The sequence below is a fragment of the Cyprinodon tularosa genome, unplaced genomic scaffold (assembly GCF_016077235.1).
Source record: "Cyprinodon tularosa strain WSP-4 unplaced genomic scaffold, ASM1607723v1 ctg449, whole genome shotgun sequence".
NCBI classification, from domain to species: Eukaryota; Metazoa; Chordata; class Actinopteri; order Cyprinodontiformes; family Cyprinodontidae; genus Cyprinodon; species Cyprinodon tularosa.
This window is the reverse complement of record NW_024039173.1, coordinates 104,249-119,265: the sequence shown is the minus strand read 5'-3', so window position 1 is coordinate 119,265 and position 15,017 is coordinate 104,249. Positions and strand designations below refer to the sequence as shown.

At 37.8% G+C, this 15,017-nt stretch overlaps 1 protein-coding gene across 6 annotated transcripts in view; it reads left to right on the top strand.

Moving 5' to 3' along the window:
- fam49al (family with sequence similarity 49 member A, like) overlaps positions 1–14,217 on the top strand; it is a 42,876-nt gene extending 28,659 nt beyond the window's left edge. For all 6 annotated transcript variants that reach the window (XM_038300378.1, XM_038300377.1, XM_038300381.1 and 3 more), the window contains 9 exons: positions 1,796–1,917; positions 3,520–3,625; positions 7,576–7,712; positions 7,819–7,896; positions 8,108–8,224; positions 9,467–9,546; positions 11,447–11,573; positions 12,136–12,206; positions 13,890–14,217. In XM_038300378.1, coding sequence (XP_038156306.1) covers positions 1,796–1,917; positions 3,520–3,625; positions 7,576–7,712; positions 7,819–7,896; positions 8,108–8,224; positions 9,467–9,546; positions 11,447–11,573; positions 12,136–12,206; positions 13,890–13,953 — 902 coding nt within the window. In that variant the 3' untranslated portion in view covers positions 13,954–14,217. The remainder of the gene's footprint in view (positions 1–1,795; positions 1,918–3,519; positions 3,626–7,575; positions 7,713–7,818; positions 7,897–8,107; positions 8,225–9,466; positions 9,547–11,446; positions 11,574–12,135; positions 12,207–13,889) is intronic.
- Positions 14,218–15,017: the final 800 nt, after the last annotated feature.

Sequence of the window (15,017 nt, the reverse complement as noted above, 5' to 3'; positions counted from 1 at the left end):
CTTCGGGTGCAGGAATCATCTGCAGTGAGCTGCTTGGTAACGCTCCACAGTCCCTCCATCCCCCCTGAGACCTTCAGAAAGACAATAAAACCAAACTTAGTTATGACTTGGTACGTCCTGAACGTTACATCATCTCATCAGCTGACATATAAAATAATCTGATCTTTAAATTGTTCAGTTTGAAACCTTTAATATGAGCAATTATGTCTGCACAATAAAGTTTAATTTACTAACACAGAGGTTGGAAACAAGCCTAGACTATCTAGCAGCTGGTTTGAGGTGAAGTTGTAAAGATGCATGCATCAGTGATGGCCCTCAGCATGATACTGCCACCACTTTAGGCTATTAATAAAATTTTTGGGGGTCTAAAAGCATCTTGATATTTTCCAACATGCTTCTTGTCACTGTGACCTATCTCAAGAAAACAGTTGGCTTTTCCATTTGCTGAAATTTCTAAAGTTACTAATTTCTACTTAGGCATCATTTTAATCCTTACTGATGAAAAAAAAAAAAAAAAGTTTTACATTGTGACCTGGGTATTCTAGCATCTCAGGCCTTATATTCGGTGGCTTTCTGACAATTGTCTTTCTTTGGAGGGGGGTAAAATGTTTGAAACTGGTTAAAAAGAAGAGAATCATACCAACCATTCCCATTATCTGAATATTGTTTGCAGGACCGAAGCACAAACAGGACTATGGGATGTGCAAAATGAAGATTTAATGATAGAAATGAGAAAAAATTACTAAAACAAAACAAGATAAAGATGATATGGAGCAAGAGGAGAATGTGAAATATAGGAGATGGCAGGCAGTGTAGGGGGAGGATCCAGCTGGAAACAATGGCCAATGCTGAGGGAAGTGTGGAGAGAGACATAGAATCTGATGGAATAATTAAGAACAGCAGAAACAAGTGGTAAGCAGAGAGGCTGAGAGAAAAGGACTAATTTACACTAATAAAGCTGAGTTGACGCACAGATAAAATGCAACCAGTGATCTGAGAGCATTAAAATCTAAATGCACAAAAAAATTAAATGTACTTTGAAACTAACAACAAAAAAATGACAAAACCGATGAAAAAAAATGTATAAATAAGATTAAGGCACCTGTAGGTCGTCACAAACTGGTTTTCCAATAAATAAAGCAGAATAACAGGCTGCATTTATCCAAACATTATCGTGGTGAAATCAAACCTAATGTTTACTATTTTTATTTTTAAAGTTGACTCAATGGAGATAACTGAAAAGTTTAAATACACTGTCATGCCAGTGTGAATTAATCCAAATACTTAGCAGAGGTTTATACATGGGATGCAAATATTAATAAGACAATCCTGTAGATGCGAGACGATCTGTAGAAATCTTTCCTCAGCTGAGACATATTTTCCATGTAATGTCATTCAGGCTTCTAAAAACCCTTCATTTAATTCTTTAATCCCATAAAGACAGGCTGTAGTTCGGTTTTCAGGCGGTCACCATGTAATCAGACCTCACTGTGTGACAGAGGGTTTCCCAAAAAATAAAAATCTAGAAAGCTTTTAAAGTCAGAGTGAATCTTTGATGCCTGGGTCAGATTCAAGCCTCAGTTTGATAAAGTGCTGTAGCAGCAGAGAGATTAATCCCAGGTTTTTATCTAGTCTAGAACAACATTTTAACTCTTTCTGCCTTATTAACCTTCTTCTCTCCTCCGATCCTCTCTGCTCTTTTTCACCCCTCTCTCTTGCTCTTTGCCTTCTCTCTACGAACACTTTGATCTGGTCCCTTTACCTTATATTCCACTCTCCCTCCCCACCGGGGCAGATGCCCAGCCCACCGAGGCAGAGACGGCCGTGTGGAACCAGGTCAGTGCCGTCCTGGAGGAGGCCCACGGCATCCTGGCTGAGCTGCAGTCCTATAACGGCGCGGGGCAGGAGATACGAGAGGTGAGGAGCTCAGAGATGAACAGGAAAAACAAAATATTGGCCAACGAAATTCAAAAAGCAAATTGTCCTGCAAAAGTTGGTTTATAGTCTTCTGACTTTTTCACATTCTCTTAAGCTACAACCTTCATGGCATGTTATTAGGATTATATATGCTGCAGCAAAGCAAAACAAGTCCATAATATTATTCAATCTTTAACAGCTTTATATATCTAGAAGCTCAAATCCTTCTCAAACATCAAGTCAAGTCAACTTTAAAGTCTTGCCACAGATTCTGAACTTTAACTTAAAGGTATAGTGGAGGATTTTGTTAAATTCTTGTAAAGAACTGCCCTCTGCACTTTAAAAAAAAAGTGCACATGCACAACCCTGTATCCACTCCCGAGAATGCGTGCAAGAGCACAAGCCCATTTCTCCTCGTGCACGCTCTGTTTAAAAGTTGCTGTGTTCATCGCTCATACAAGCTTAGCTTCCACAAGAAAATTAGCATTTTTTCCACTAAGTCAGACTCTCACCAGTAGGTGAAAATGGGGATGAGCACGTAGGAAGGCTTTACATAAACATGGACCACTTATTTTGATGATCCACCCGGAAAAAGAACATCCTCCACTATACCTTTAACTCTTTCCACACATGATAAATCAATTTATATTCTTAGGTAAACCTAAAGGTGACTCCATCTCTTTACAGTTTTATCTCCTGTATTCCTGTTTTAGCTCCAACTTCCCTCCGTTTAACCAGCTTTAATACCCTTGTTGAAGAAAAACATCTTTATTACCATGTTTCTCCATGGGCACAGTTGTGACATCCCATAAATGCATGAAGGTCACACATTCGACTTTTTTCCATATGCATTGCTCTTTTGAATAAACTCCAGATAAAACACATTGCATTTTTTTTTGTTACACATTAAATGATCACAGTATACGATAACCTTTTTGGCAGGAAAAGTACTTTAAGCTTTTTTCACAGCAACATGTACCAGAAAATGTGTTTTATCCTCAGCAGGAATGCTTTCTGCTGCTGACTTTACTTTTATGACTTCAGCGACAAGCGCTGAATCATTTCTTTGCTTTGCTGACGCGCAGACCTTGAAGAAATGTTATAAAGCACAAAAATCTCAGTCAGTCTTCATCTCTCTGGACCTGGTTCACTTTTCACGCCCCACCTTCAGTCAGTGAAGCATGAAGCAAAGAAAAGGGAGAAAATCCCACTTATTCTGAGAGAGACTTTTACTTCAATAGAAGTATGAACATAATTAAATGCTGCTGCCTACGTCTCATGAGAAATAGATTTATGTATAATCACTTAATACCAAATTAACTCAAGTGATGCCCCTGAATTTGATTAGTTTAGTCGAAGTAATTTAGCCAGATTTGAGTTCCTTCTTTAGAACCTATACATCCTCATATATCTGGTTTGTAATGCAAACTTGTTAGATCTAGATATGTATCCGTCAGTTGGAGATGCTGTGGTAAGAAAGTACCTTGAACCCAAATATGGAAAATGTTTCTTTATCGTGAAAAAAATGGCAGAAGAAGAGTTCAGAGAAGGTTTTTTTTTTATTTTTAATTATGACATCTGTTTTTGTGTACCCTCCTGCAGGCCATCCAGAACCCTGGCGACCTTGCTCTTCAGGAGAAAGCCTGGAACGCAGTCTGCCCCCTGGTGGCCAAACTGAAGAGGTTCTATGAGTTCTCCCTCAGACTGGGTGAGCCTAAAAACCAAAGCTGAAAACTATCCAAGAGGGTGACAGAACAATATGGCCGTCTAATCCGGATCAGAAGCTCAAAGTGACCTGAAATTAACTAGAACTCAAAACTAAATCTAAGCAAAGAAGCTACTGCAACTGAATATTTATGAACTACTGGAGATGTGGAGAAAACTGCAGCAGGGTGGCATGCAGCAGAAATGTGATAGATGTTTTACTGCCATGGTTTACTTTCATTAATGGCAATAGAAGGTAGAGAATGTAAAAGCACAAGTTACTACTTTTCTATGTTTTTACACCAGCCAGCTGTGCTGCTGCACTAACTTTATAACATGTAGATAAACAGAAACAATTTAATATTTACTTTAAACTCCTTTATAGCCATGCATCAGCTACATTCAATTTGGGAAATTAGGAAACCATGCAGCATCCTGAAATAAAATATAGACTTTTTTTTTTATTGATTTTCAGTAAGTGATCCTTTATTACAACAACTGAAAGTAAGGGAAATACAATTAATTATTTTAGTAAACTTCAATTTTAGGTAAGGAATGCATTGGCTCATTCTCGACTTAAAATGGTTAAAATCACAGGCATCTGTTACATCCGGAGCACATGAGGGTTTGAACTGGTGTAATCCTGACAAAGGAGAGCAGAATTAAAGTGTAAAAGACTTAAACTTTCCGTTGCCTTCTGAGAAAAGAAGCAGCTTATGAGTCCAGTATGGATTTAAAAAGGTGTTAACCCTTTAACACCCACTTTATCATATTTGATACCTGAATTTATGAGATCTCTTTATCATCAGTGTCACATCAGACACATGTATTGGACAGAACATCTATATTTAACTGCACAGTAATGCCTACTGTATCACAAATAATACAAATTGCATATTTAATGTGACTCATTACATTTTTTGTTTATATTTGTCAGCATTTTCAATAACCCTTATAGTTTAAAAAAATTAAACAAAACATTCTGATTAATATTCACTGGATTAGGCTTTACAGGGATGAAAATAGTTAGAAATTAGCCTTTACAGCTTCCAAAAAATAGTCTTCAAGTAGATGACATAGAATAGAAATACTAGAAGACAGCAGAAAACAAGATGCTGAAAGATGCTGTCTATAGCAGAGGGGTTTCTTTGTACAACTAGAAAGAGGCGGCGGCATTAGTTGAGTTTTGGGAGGTGAGAAACTGTCTGCTCTCTAACAGAAATACAAAGGCTTTGATGCACAAATTTTTTAAGAAAAGCATTAAATTAACACGGACTAGGTTTTCTGGAATAATTTTCTTTGAACAAATTAGCTTTGAAGTTAACTATTTAAAGACCAGAACAGAAGACCAGAAGATTTATTATCCAAAAAAGTTCAGCAGAAGCAAAAATCCAAAAACATAAATCCACAAAAACGGAGAACCGGGAATACTCACAACAAGAGGGCAAAGAAATGATAACAAATCGCAAACAGTTACTGAGCAGGAGGTGCATATATGGGAGAGAGAAACAAAGACCAGGCTAATCAGCAGTTTGGGAGCAGGTGTGAACAGAGGAGTCTAGAAGGGAGCTAAGGAAAAGGAGACTGACACAAGAGGGCAACAGAGAGCAAACAGGAAAATACATAAGAACGCAGATACAATCAAAAATAGCTAAAACAAAATATAAATAAAACCAATTAAAACTCAAAGATAAAAATGAAACAGAACCAAAACCATAACAAGACTTGTTGGGAATAAACCAAATATAGCATTTTAGGAAATGACCCTAATAGAGAGTCTAGAATCCACCATGATTATCACCGTGTCCCAGAGGCAGGTTACGGAAGATGTAAAAATCGTCTCTTAAAAAGTAGAAGCAGATTTGGATTCTTTAAAATGACAATGGCGCAAATCCACCAAGGAATGGCTGAAAGTTTAGAAATGGAAAGTCTTGTTCTGAAGTAATAGACAAAATGGTTGTATGGATGAGAAAATGATTGAACTGACAGATCCTCCGTCACGCAAACATTCTATATAAGTCACTGTAATGTAAGCATAGTTTTCGTTTAGTTAACCTTCTGCCACAACATCCTGCTAAAGGGGACTGAAATCCTTCACTCTTGTGAGTTTAATCTCTGCTAGTATACTTTTCATTTAAATCAGGGAAAACAAAGATGCATAAAAGTGGTAAATGAAGCTTTTGTTATACACCTTGGGAAAACTGAACAGTCAGATGGCAGTGCTGTCATGTTAGTTTGAAGCTATTCCGATGTTTTGGAATTGCGCTTTTCAGTTCCTCAGCATTCCTAAACATGCATTCACGCTCAAAACCAAGCCCTGTCCTCGACAGCATCTCTGCCGCATCCTGACCAAGCCACGAGGCTGCCGTTGCTAAGGAAACAGTGGTACATGGTTTGTCCGGTGCTGAAAAAGACAGAGAGAGCGAAACGGAGTTCAGCAGCCGCCTCTGCTCTGCCTTCCAATAATATCTCCATTTCAGGGACACGGTGTTCTCAGCTTACCATAAAGTGAGGGCTAGCTAATAATTGATGAGAATGATTCCACCTTATCAGAAGGGAGCTCAGCCTCCATCATGATGGAGAGGGAAGGATACAATCCTTATGATCCATCCTACATGTTCCACATCCTCTCTCTGCAACCTGTACTTATTTCATTTTTTTCAACATATTTTGTCAGATTATACGTAGAAAATAGAATACAATTCAGCAAAGTGATACTTGATGCAACGCAGCAATCAATAGCAGTCAGTGCACAGGATGGAGAGCAGGTGCTTTATGGTAGCAGCAGGAGGGAGAGAGGGGTTTCTGCCCTGGCCCTTTAGATTAAACACTTCTCTGTTGTATTTATAGGAGGCCATAATGCATTTTTAATGCAGGGGAAGTGATGAGGTGACAGAAGGCTTTGCTTTTGATGCATCTCTACACCATGCAGCCTCAGAGGTCAGACTCTGGTGTCAGACAGTATAGCACCATATAAAGGCTTGGCTCAATGCAGACATACACAGACATATATATATATATATATATATATATATATATATATATATATATATATATATATATATATATATATATATATATATATATATATATATATATATATATATATATATATATATATATATATATATATATATATATATATATATATATATATGTATAACAAGGTCGTAGCTGACTAAAATCTGACTAATTCTTAAAAAAATGCAGTTCTGGTCTAAAACTATGACTAAGATTCCCATACTGACACTAGATTTAACTACATTTCTATTAAAATCTTTAACATTTCCATTAAAACACTGATACTAATACGTATTGAAATGTTGTAAGAACTGACACTGGTTAAATTTCATGTTTAAATTGGACGGATTGTGAAATAATGTGTGTTAATCTCTCAGCCATGGCCTGCCATCCTCTTTGTCCTGTTTAACAGTATTTCACTTTTATTTTTCCATTAAATTTCTAAACTCCTCATAACCTTTTACTTATAAAATACGATTTACATTCACATTTCACCATGGTTCCTAAATGAGCTCTGTGATCGACTGCATGGTCTACTTATGTGAGAAGCAACACTGATTAGTTGAACCTGAATTATTGATATTAAGCAAGCAAGAGTTATTTTAGTGAAACTAGTGATCGTGACCTAACATATCTCTGAACTGAGGGTCTAATTCTGACTTTTAATGATTGAGTTTTATGAAATATCCCTCGGTGTGTTAATATTGAGACATTAGCCCAGCTGTGAAAATATTTGGCTTTACTGGATTTATTTATGGATGATATTAAAAACATCAGTAAAGAATGTAATATATCGTATCATAAATACAACAGGTTGTAAATCTGTTAGAAACTTGTTTTAAAATGATCTGAAAAGTTCAGAAGTGTGTAACAACCTGATCAAACAGATAGTTTGGTAGTTAAAGTCGATGGTTTTGGTGTTTTTCTCTGCAGAGAACGCTCTGCGCAGCCTGCTGGAGGCGCTGACCAGCCCACCCTACGCGCCCATGCAGCACCTGGAGCGAGAACAGGCCCTGGCCAAGCAGTTTGCTGAGATTCTGCATTTTACACTCAGCTTTGATGAACTAAAGGTGAAAATAATTGTCCACATTTGTTCCAATAATCACCACTGCTGCATGTATAAAAAAGACATTTCTATTTTATAACGTCATAAAATCTGACTGATGTTGTTGGCAGATGACAAATCCAGCCATTCAGAATGACTTCAGCTACTACAGGAGGACTATAAGTAGGAACAGGCTGAATAACCAGCAGGTAGGATCATAACCAAGTCAATAAATGACTATTTATTGATTATAAATGGGTCTTCTGCTTCCCTTCCATTCATTTAGCAACAATCCATATTCTAGTTGACACAATAAGTAATTAAGAGTAATGTTACTTGTCTCATAGCTGGCATAATCATGCAGCTGTTATTGTGAGTTGTGATTATTAAACTGTTGCTTCTCATCTTGGGTCCAAACAGCTGGATGCAGAGAATGAGGTAAACAACGAAATGGCCAACCGGATGTCCCTGTTTTACGCTGAAGCAACACCGATGCTGAAGACCTTGAGTAACGCCACCACCAAGTTCGTTTCAGAGGTACGGTCGTCTGAGGTCAAACTCTAACTTTAAAAAACAAAACAAACAAAGATCACATAGGGGAAAGAAGGAGGTATTAATGCAATCAATAAACCTGGCGAATAAAGGACCTAATTAGTAAATTAAAGCCCCTCATTGCAGAAAATATCAGCTGAAGTATGTTGGGGGATTAACTTTAAAATGTTGCTGCTAATTGTAGGTAACGTATAAGAACTTTGGCCCCAATTAAAATAACGGCTGATTTTTATATGGCCCTATGATGGACAACTAAAGTCAAAGTTTATAATAAAACTAGAGATGCACTGATCTGATTCCTGAATTGGATATCAAGTCAGATCTTTAGTAAATAATTAGATATTAATTCAATTCAGTTTATTTATATAGTGCCAATTAACAACACATGTCAGCTCAATGCACTTTATAATTCAACCAGAACATGCAGTCAAATTAATTCAGATATCAGAGATCCAATCCAGTGTACTTTACATAGAGCTGTTTTTCTTTCTATTGCTGCTTATTTGTTAGTAAATAATATGAAGTACAGTTATATCTGTGTTAATCAGTTACATTTTTTAACAAGGCACCAATGCATGGTGCTATACTGTCGAACACCAATGGATCAATGCAGCTCTAGATAAAACAATTAAAATATCAGGATATGAAACAGCTTTCTTAGGAATATGATCGTCAACGTCTCTGGAAGAATGTTGATACTCAAAGCCTTGCTAAAAGAGCGAAAGCTGTTTTAGCGCCTAAGAATGCATGCATGCATTCTGTAATAACATGAAAGTGTCATGAAGGTGTAATAACATTGTTTAAAAAATAAATCCTGCCCAATAGTTTCCTTGATTTTAACCCAGAGTTTCTCAGTTTCTACGAATGTTGTTATTGTTCCATTTGGTTTTATTTAGGTAATATTGACATATTTGTCAGTATGATGGTGCTCTTGTAAAGGAAATTAGATCTTCTCTATGATCATCTATGGGCATCTTAGAAAATAAAAACATGATCAGAGTTTTTTGATGCCATTTTTCCGATTGGTCATGGGTCCTGCAGAGTCTCATGTAAAATGCAGAGGACAGCCTGTTCACTGCTGCCTTTTAGCCAAAACTCTTCCATGGTGTTTTGTCTCCCCCTAGTGTTTAAGATGATCTTCACTTCACAGCTTTGCAGGTTTTTTCTTTCTTTGTATATTTTTTTGTGATTTAAATATGTATATGTTCTGTGGTTGTCTCTGTGCAGAACAAGACTCTGCCCATAGAGGACACCACAGACTGCCTGAGCACCATGGCCTGTGTGTGCCGTGTCATGCTGGAGACCCCGTAAGTGTTTTCCCTCCCAATAATCATTCTCTCATTCTCTATCCCTCATGATGCCAGAGACCTACTTTATAATTAGCAGGCTTTCAAAGTGAAGAAAAGAGGCTGATCTAACTATGAGGAGCTAATCCAACAGCTTCAGTCTAATATGCACAGATTCTAAATGTAGAAAATTCCTTTTCACTGGATTTTTCCTTCAGCTCCCTGTTATCTGGGGTCACCTCAGCCCAGTGGCGGTTCTAGAGAAAAATGAGCAGGGGGGGCCAGTGTTTTTACATGGGGGGCAGAGAACTAGAAAAATAACAAACTCAGACACACAAAACAATAGGGCAAGGACGCTCATGAGACACATATCCAAGGTTTCGGACTCCTGATCAGATGAATACTCTTATCCTATCTTGATGCAACTGAAGCATAAAACTGACCGCAATTTCTAAATAATCACTCGAAGGAAATTGCAAAGGTGAAACATTAAATCAGACCAATCAGAAATGTCCTGCTGTCAGCGAATATCAACTAATTTGCTATTAGGCAAGGCAAGGCAAGGCAAATTTATTTGTATAGCACAATTCAGTACAATGCAAAGTGCTTTACATGATTAAAATATAGGGGAAAAAAAGCAGAATCAAAGCAAGTAGGGAAAAAAATAGATAATAAACAATGCAAAAACAAGAAAGAACATTAATGTTCACACTGCACGCGATTGAAGCAGCAGAAACAGCTGTTTTACATGCAAAGTTAATGGTTTACACGCGTCAAGGTGCATCAAAAGGTCCTGCAGCGCATCTAGGGCAGCATGAGCAGCGTGTCGTCGCATCAGAGCAGCTTAAGCAGCGCCTTACCAGGGTCTGAGTATCTGAGGCGCTGGACGTGCTCGACACGCATATCAACCAATCAAAGAAGCTGATCTGGGAGCTGGCAGGGAGACGGAGATCACTGCTGATGCAGATCGCTATCATCACTTCTCTAAACCAGTTTATTAATGCTTAAATTAACTTAAAATTTTTAAACCTGCCAGCAAAATATGTTTACTTTTATTATTCTGGTGCCTGCAGTTTGTACCACATGCCTGAGATAACATCTACTTCCAGCTGCAATGAACTGTAGCAGAAACCCCCCAGCTGCTGCTGGGGATATCCAGTGACAGCACCGTCAGTATGTGGGGATCTGAGCGGCTCCCACAGCAATATAATATTTTAACACAGGATCGTCCTCTTGATGAACTGACTGCACAGACGATGTTTTGAGGTGGATTTTCTCGCTTGAAAATATAATAAAACTTTTTTTTTACCAGCTGATCACAGCAAATATAGCAAAGCCGCTCTCTGCCATTGATCACAGGAGCAGCAGAGGCATCAGAAGTATCTGTACACACCTTACTGGACGCACTTCAGGAACATCAACCATGATCTTGACGCGCGTCTGACCTCAATGTGTACGAGCATGAAAAATGAAGCAGCAGATGTTTTGATAAAAGTGCGTCCGGTGTGAACGTAGCATTATACTGCAAAAACTGATCGAAAAAAAGGTCTGAAAAATCAGTGTATTTGCCCTAACACTGAGTAGGTAAATAAGATGATCTGCAGATGGAACGAGTATTTGTGCCCTTAAAATAAGATAATTACATATTATCCAATTCAAATAAGATTATATATATATATATTTTTTTTGCAACTGTAAATCATCTTATCCCAGCTATAAACTGTCTTACCTTCCTGCTCAAATGAAGGAAAAATACCTTTATTGCACGAAAAAAGGACTTTTATTTTAACATTTGTACTGTATGTTTTCACTACAGCGGCTCTATAACCACCCACACCTTAGCCTATGTCCCCCTTTTTAATTTGAAGTGATGACTTGCTGTAAGATAAGTCGTTTTTCTCTGTGATCCTCCATGTTGCAGGGAGTACCGCTGCCGGTTCACCAACACAGACACCATGCTGTTCTGCATGAGGGTGATGGTGGGCGTCATCATCCTCTACGACCATGTCCATCCCGTCGGAGCCTTCGCCAAAACCTCTAAAATTGATGTGAGTGCTGCAAATATTTTCAGAAAAATGTCAAACACTCAAAGCAGTGTTGGGATATTAAGGCACTTTATAATCTAAAAAAATTGAAAGCACAAATGCAAAACTTATGGCCGAATCTGATAACCTACCAATAAGCCTGACACTGTCAGATTTTCTCCATCTACTGGATCTTACACAACCTGCCAACTTATGAGGTATGAGCTCTGCCTCAATATTTAAGCCATAAATTACCGATTCTTAATTTAATCTTCTGATCTCCACTGCTGGTGACCAGATTCAGCTTTTTAAAACCAAACATGACTCAGCATTCGTGCACCTTGTTCTCTTTCTTCTGTTGCCGTGGCAACAAGAAAGTCATGTCTAAATGGGAAGCCATCATAAAAGGAAACACTTGAATTAGTTTATAATTTAATAGAACGGTAAGAAAAATTGAAAGTTCAATAAAATCCATGTTAAAACAGTAAATAATTGTAAATAAACACAGCAGCTTGTAGAAGAGGCTGATCCCAGGCGGCTGACCTTTCCTCTCCTCTAATGTCCTGTCATCTCTGTTGGCTGGCAGATGAAAGGCTGCATCAAGGTGCTGAAAGAGCAACCGTCCAACAGCGTGGAGGGTCTCCTGAATGCACTGAGGTGAGTACAGATGGATGTAAAGCAGAGACTAGCATCTAAGCTTTAAGGTTTTTAAAAACGGCTGCCAGTAGCATCATCTGAAACGAAAAATTTCTTAAAAAGAAAGATGCCCACTCTATCACTGCCTTAATCAAGCATATTGATGACATAAAGGCCTGGATATCTCTGAACTTTTTACATTTTAATAAAAGAAAGACTGAAGTGATGTTTTTTGGTGATACAGCATGAATAGATCTGGGCTCTTTGGTCCAGCATATCAAACCAGTTATCACTAACCTAGGGGTAAGAGTGGAAGCAGATCTGAAGTTTGACAGCCAGATCAGAGCAGTTGTTAAATCAAGTTTTTATCATTTGAGACAGCTGGCCAAAATAAAGCTAATTCTTTCAAAGAAACAGTTTGAAATGGTAATCCACGCCTTTGTTACCACTCAGCTGGATTATTGCGATGTCCTCTATGTGGGGGTTAGTGCCTCCTCCATCACCCGTCTCCAGATGGTTCAAAATGCTGCTGCACGCTTTTTATCTGGTACACACAGTATGAGCACATCTCTCCCATGTTAGCCTCACTCTACTGCCTGTCCATACATTTTAGAATTCATATTAAAATTATTTTATTTGCTTTTAAATCCCTGAATGTTTGCTGCCCCACCGTACCTCTCTGAGCTTCTTCATCCTTATAGACCTACAGGCTCTTCCAGGTGGTCAGGTTCTCCTGAGAGAGCCTAAAGCTGAAGCTCAGAGGGGACTCTGGCTGTTTTTAAATCTCCTGTCAAAGCCAACATTTTTTCTTTGGCTTTTAACACCTAGCAAGACATTGGGCTTTATTTTATTTTATCATTTTTTATCTTTTATTCCTTTTTCTTTTACCCAATTTTACTGATTTGATTGTGTGAATGTTATTTTTTACCAATGTTTTAGCTGTTTTCTTGGGTTTTTTTTTTTATCTGTACTGTTCTTTGTTTTACTTATTTTATTATTATCTTTTTTTTCTGTACAGCACTTTGGTCAGATATGGTTGTTTTTAAGGGATTAACAAATAAAATTGGAATGGATTCATGTTTAAATAACCTTCTTTATTCCGTACATTTTTAGTTGATTTCTAATAAGTTAAACTACAATTTAGAACAGAAACTGAATACAGCAAATGATTTGAAAGTCTGACCCATATTCTGCTCCTGTTGTTAAGAACACACAGAAAAAGAATAAAAGGAAACGATTGACTTTAAGAAATTTAGAAATTTTTTTTTCTTTTAGTTATACAGGAAGAAAATCGGATCGTTTGTTATCCTGTAGAAAAACTCAAAAGTGACTTATTTCCAGCGTTCAAACCGTTTTATTTTATTAAAATTATTCTGGAATTTCAATGAGTTTATTATTCTCAAGCTCCTCAGGGCCTTTAAAATAGAAAAAGCCCTCAGCATCACAGATCTTCCACCCTACCTTATTTCCAAATATTCGAGCTGACAGAAAGATCAATATGATTTAAAATGCAGCAGGTATTGTTTTTGTTAAGGGGATTAAATAATAATCAATTATTTCTTAACATGATTTTTAAAGGTAAACATAAAGGCTTATATTTCTCCTTTTTTTGTGATTGAGGTTATGTTGCCAGAGTTACCAATATATGTAGCTGTTGCTGTAATTAAAAGGCTTTTTTGTTTCATTTTCTTTCTTCTTCTTTAGGTACACGACACGGCATCTAAACGATGACAGCACCTCCAAACAAATCAGAGCCCTGCTGCAATGAAAGAACTCCAGAGGAAAGGGGGAAAATGTCGGAGCGCACTTGAAGACGGAGGGAAAAAGACACCAGAGGCTGAAAAAAGCTGTTTACAACGGACGGAGAGAGCCATCTCTGGTTTAGGAGCAACCTGACGATTAGAAGAAGAAGAATTTAATTATATATATTATCAGCTGTCCATCATTCTGTCTCTCATTTTGTAAAGTAAGAAAAGAGAAAAAAAAAGAAGGAAAGCCAGAAATGAAGATTATAGATATTTATTAAAAGAAGTGAAACACAAGCCTCAGATTAACAGTTTGCTAGGATAAGAGAAGAAGCTATATTGGGAAAATTAAGGTCAGAACCAAAATGTAAGAGTAGATACACACCCTTTGAAAAAAACGATGCCATCTTCTTTCCCCCTGAAGTGGTCCCTTGAAGCCCTCTCGTTCCTGGTGGAAGTGGTGGCTTGGTATCCCTCAGCTGCACTGATTTCCACACGCAGGCCAACGAAGCAATGTGATGGATCCACTCCGGAGATTTGCTTCCGCCTCCGTCCCTTCTTTCCCCCACATCAGTACAGCTGTGGGGTACAGGATGAAAGGATCTCTAATTTTTACCCATCTATCCATTTATCCATCCATCTGATCTGATTTATAGTTTTCCTTCAGCACAAAAAACAAACATCCGCTCAAGTAAATGTGCTCCGGCGTTTAACATGTTCCAGCACAAAAACCTTCATCAGTTCTCTGGCCTTACTTGAAAAGCTTCATATCTGCGTTTCGTTCTCCATGGTGCTAATGTTGCTCAGATATCCCAGCCCTAGCTTCTTAGAGATATCATCTGGCTCAAATACGACACCCAAAACTAAAGAAAAAGATGTTTCAGTACTGACTATATCAAGCTTTTTCCACTATGTTGAGAGAAAAACAAACCAGGAAAGTCAGTTCTTCTCATATTAGTTTTGCTGTCCATTTACAGCTAAATAAAGCAGATCCTAGAATCAATGGGATCAACAGCACACTCCTTCACCTCGTGCCAAAAGCTGACTCGTTTACACTCTTATTATATCATCAAAGGGGCTACAGGGG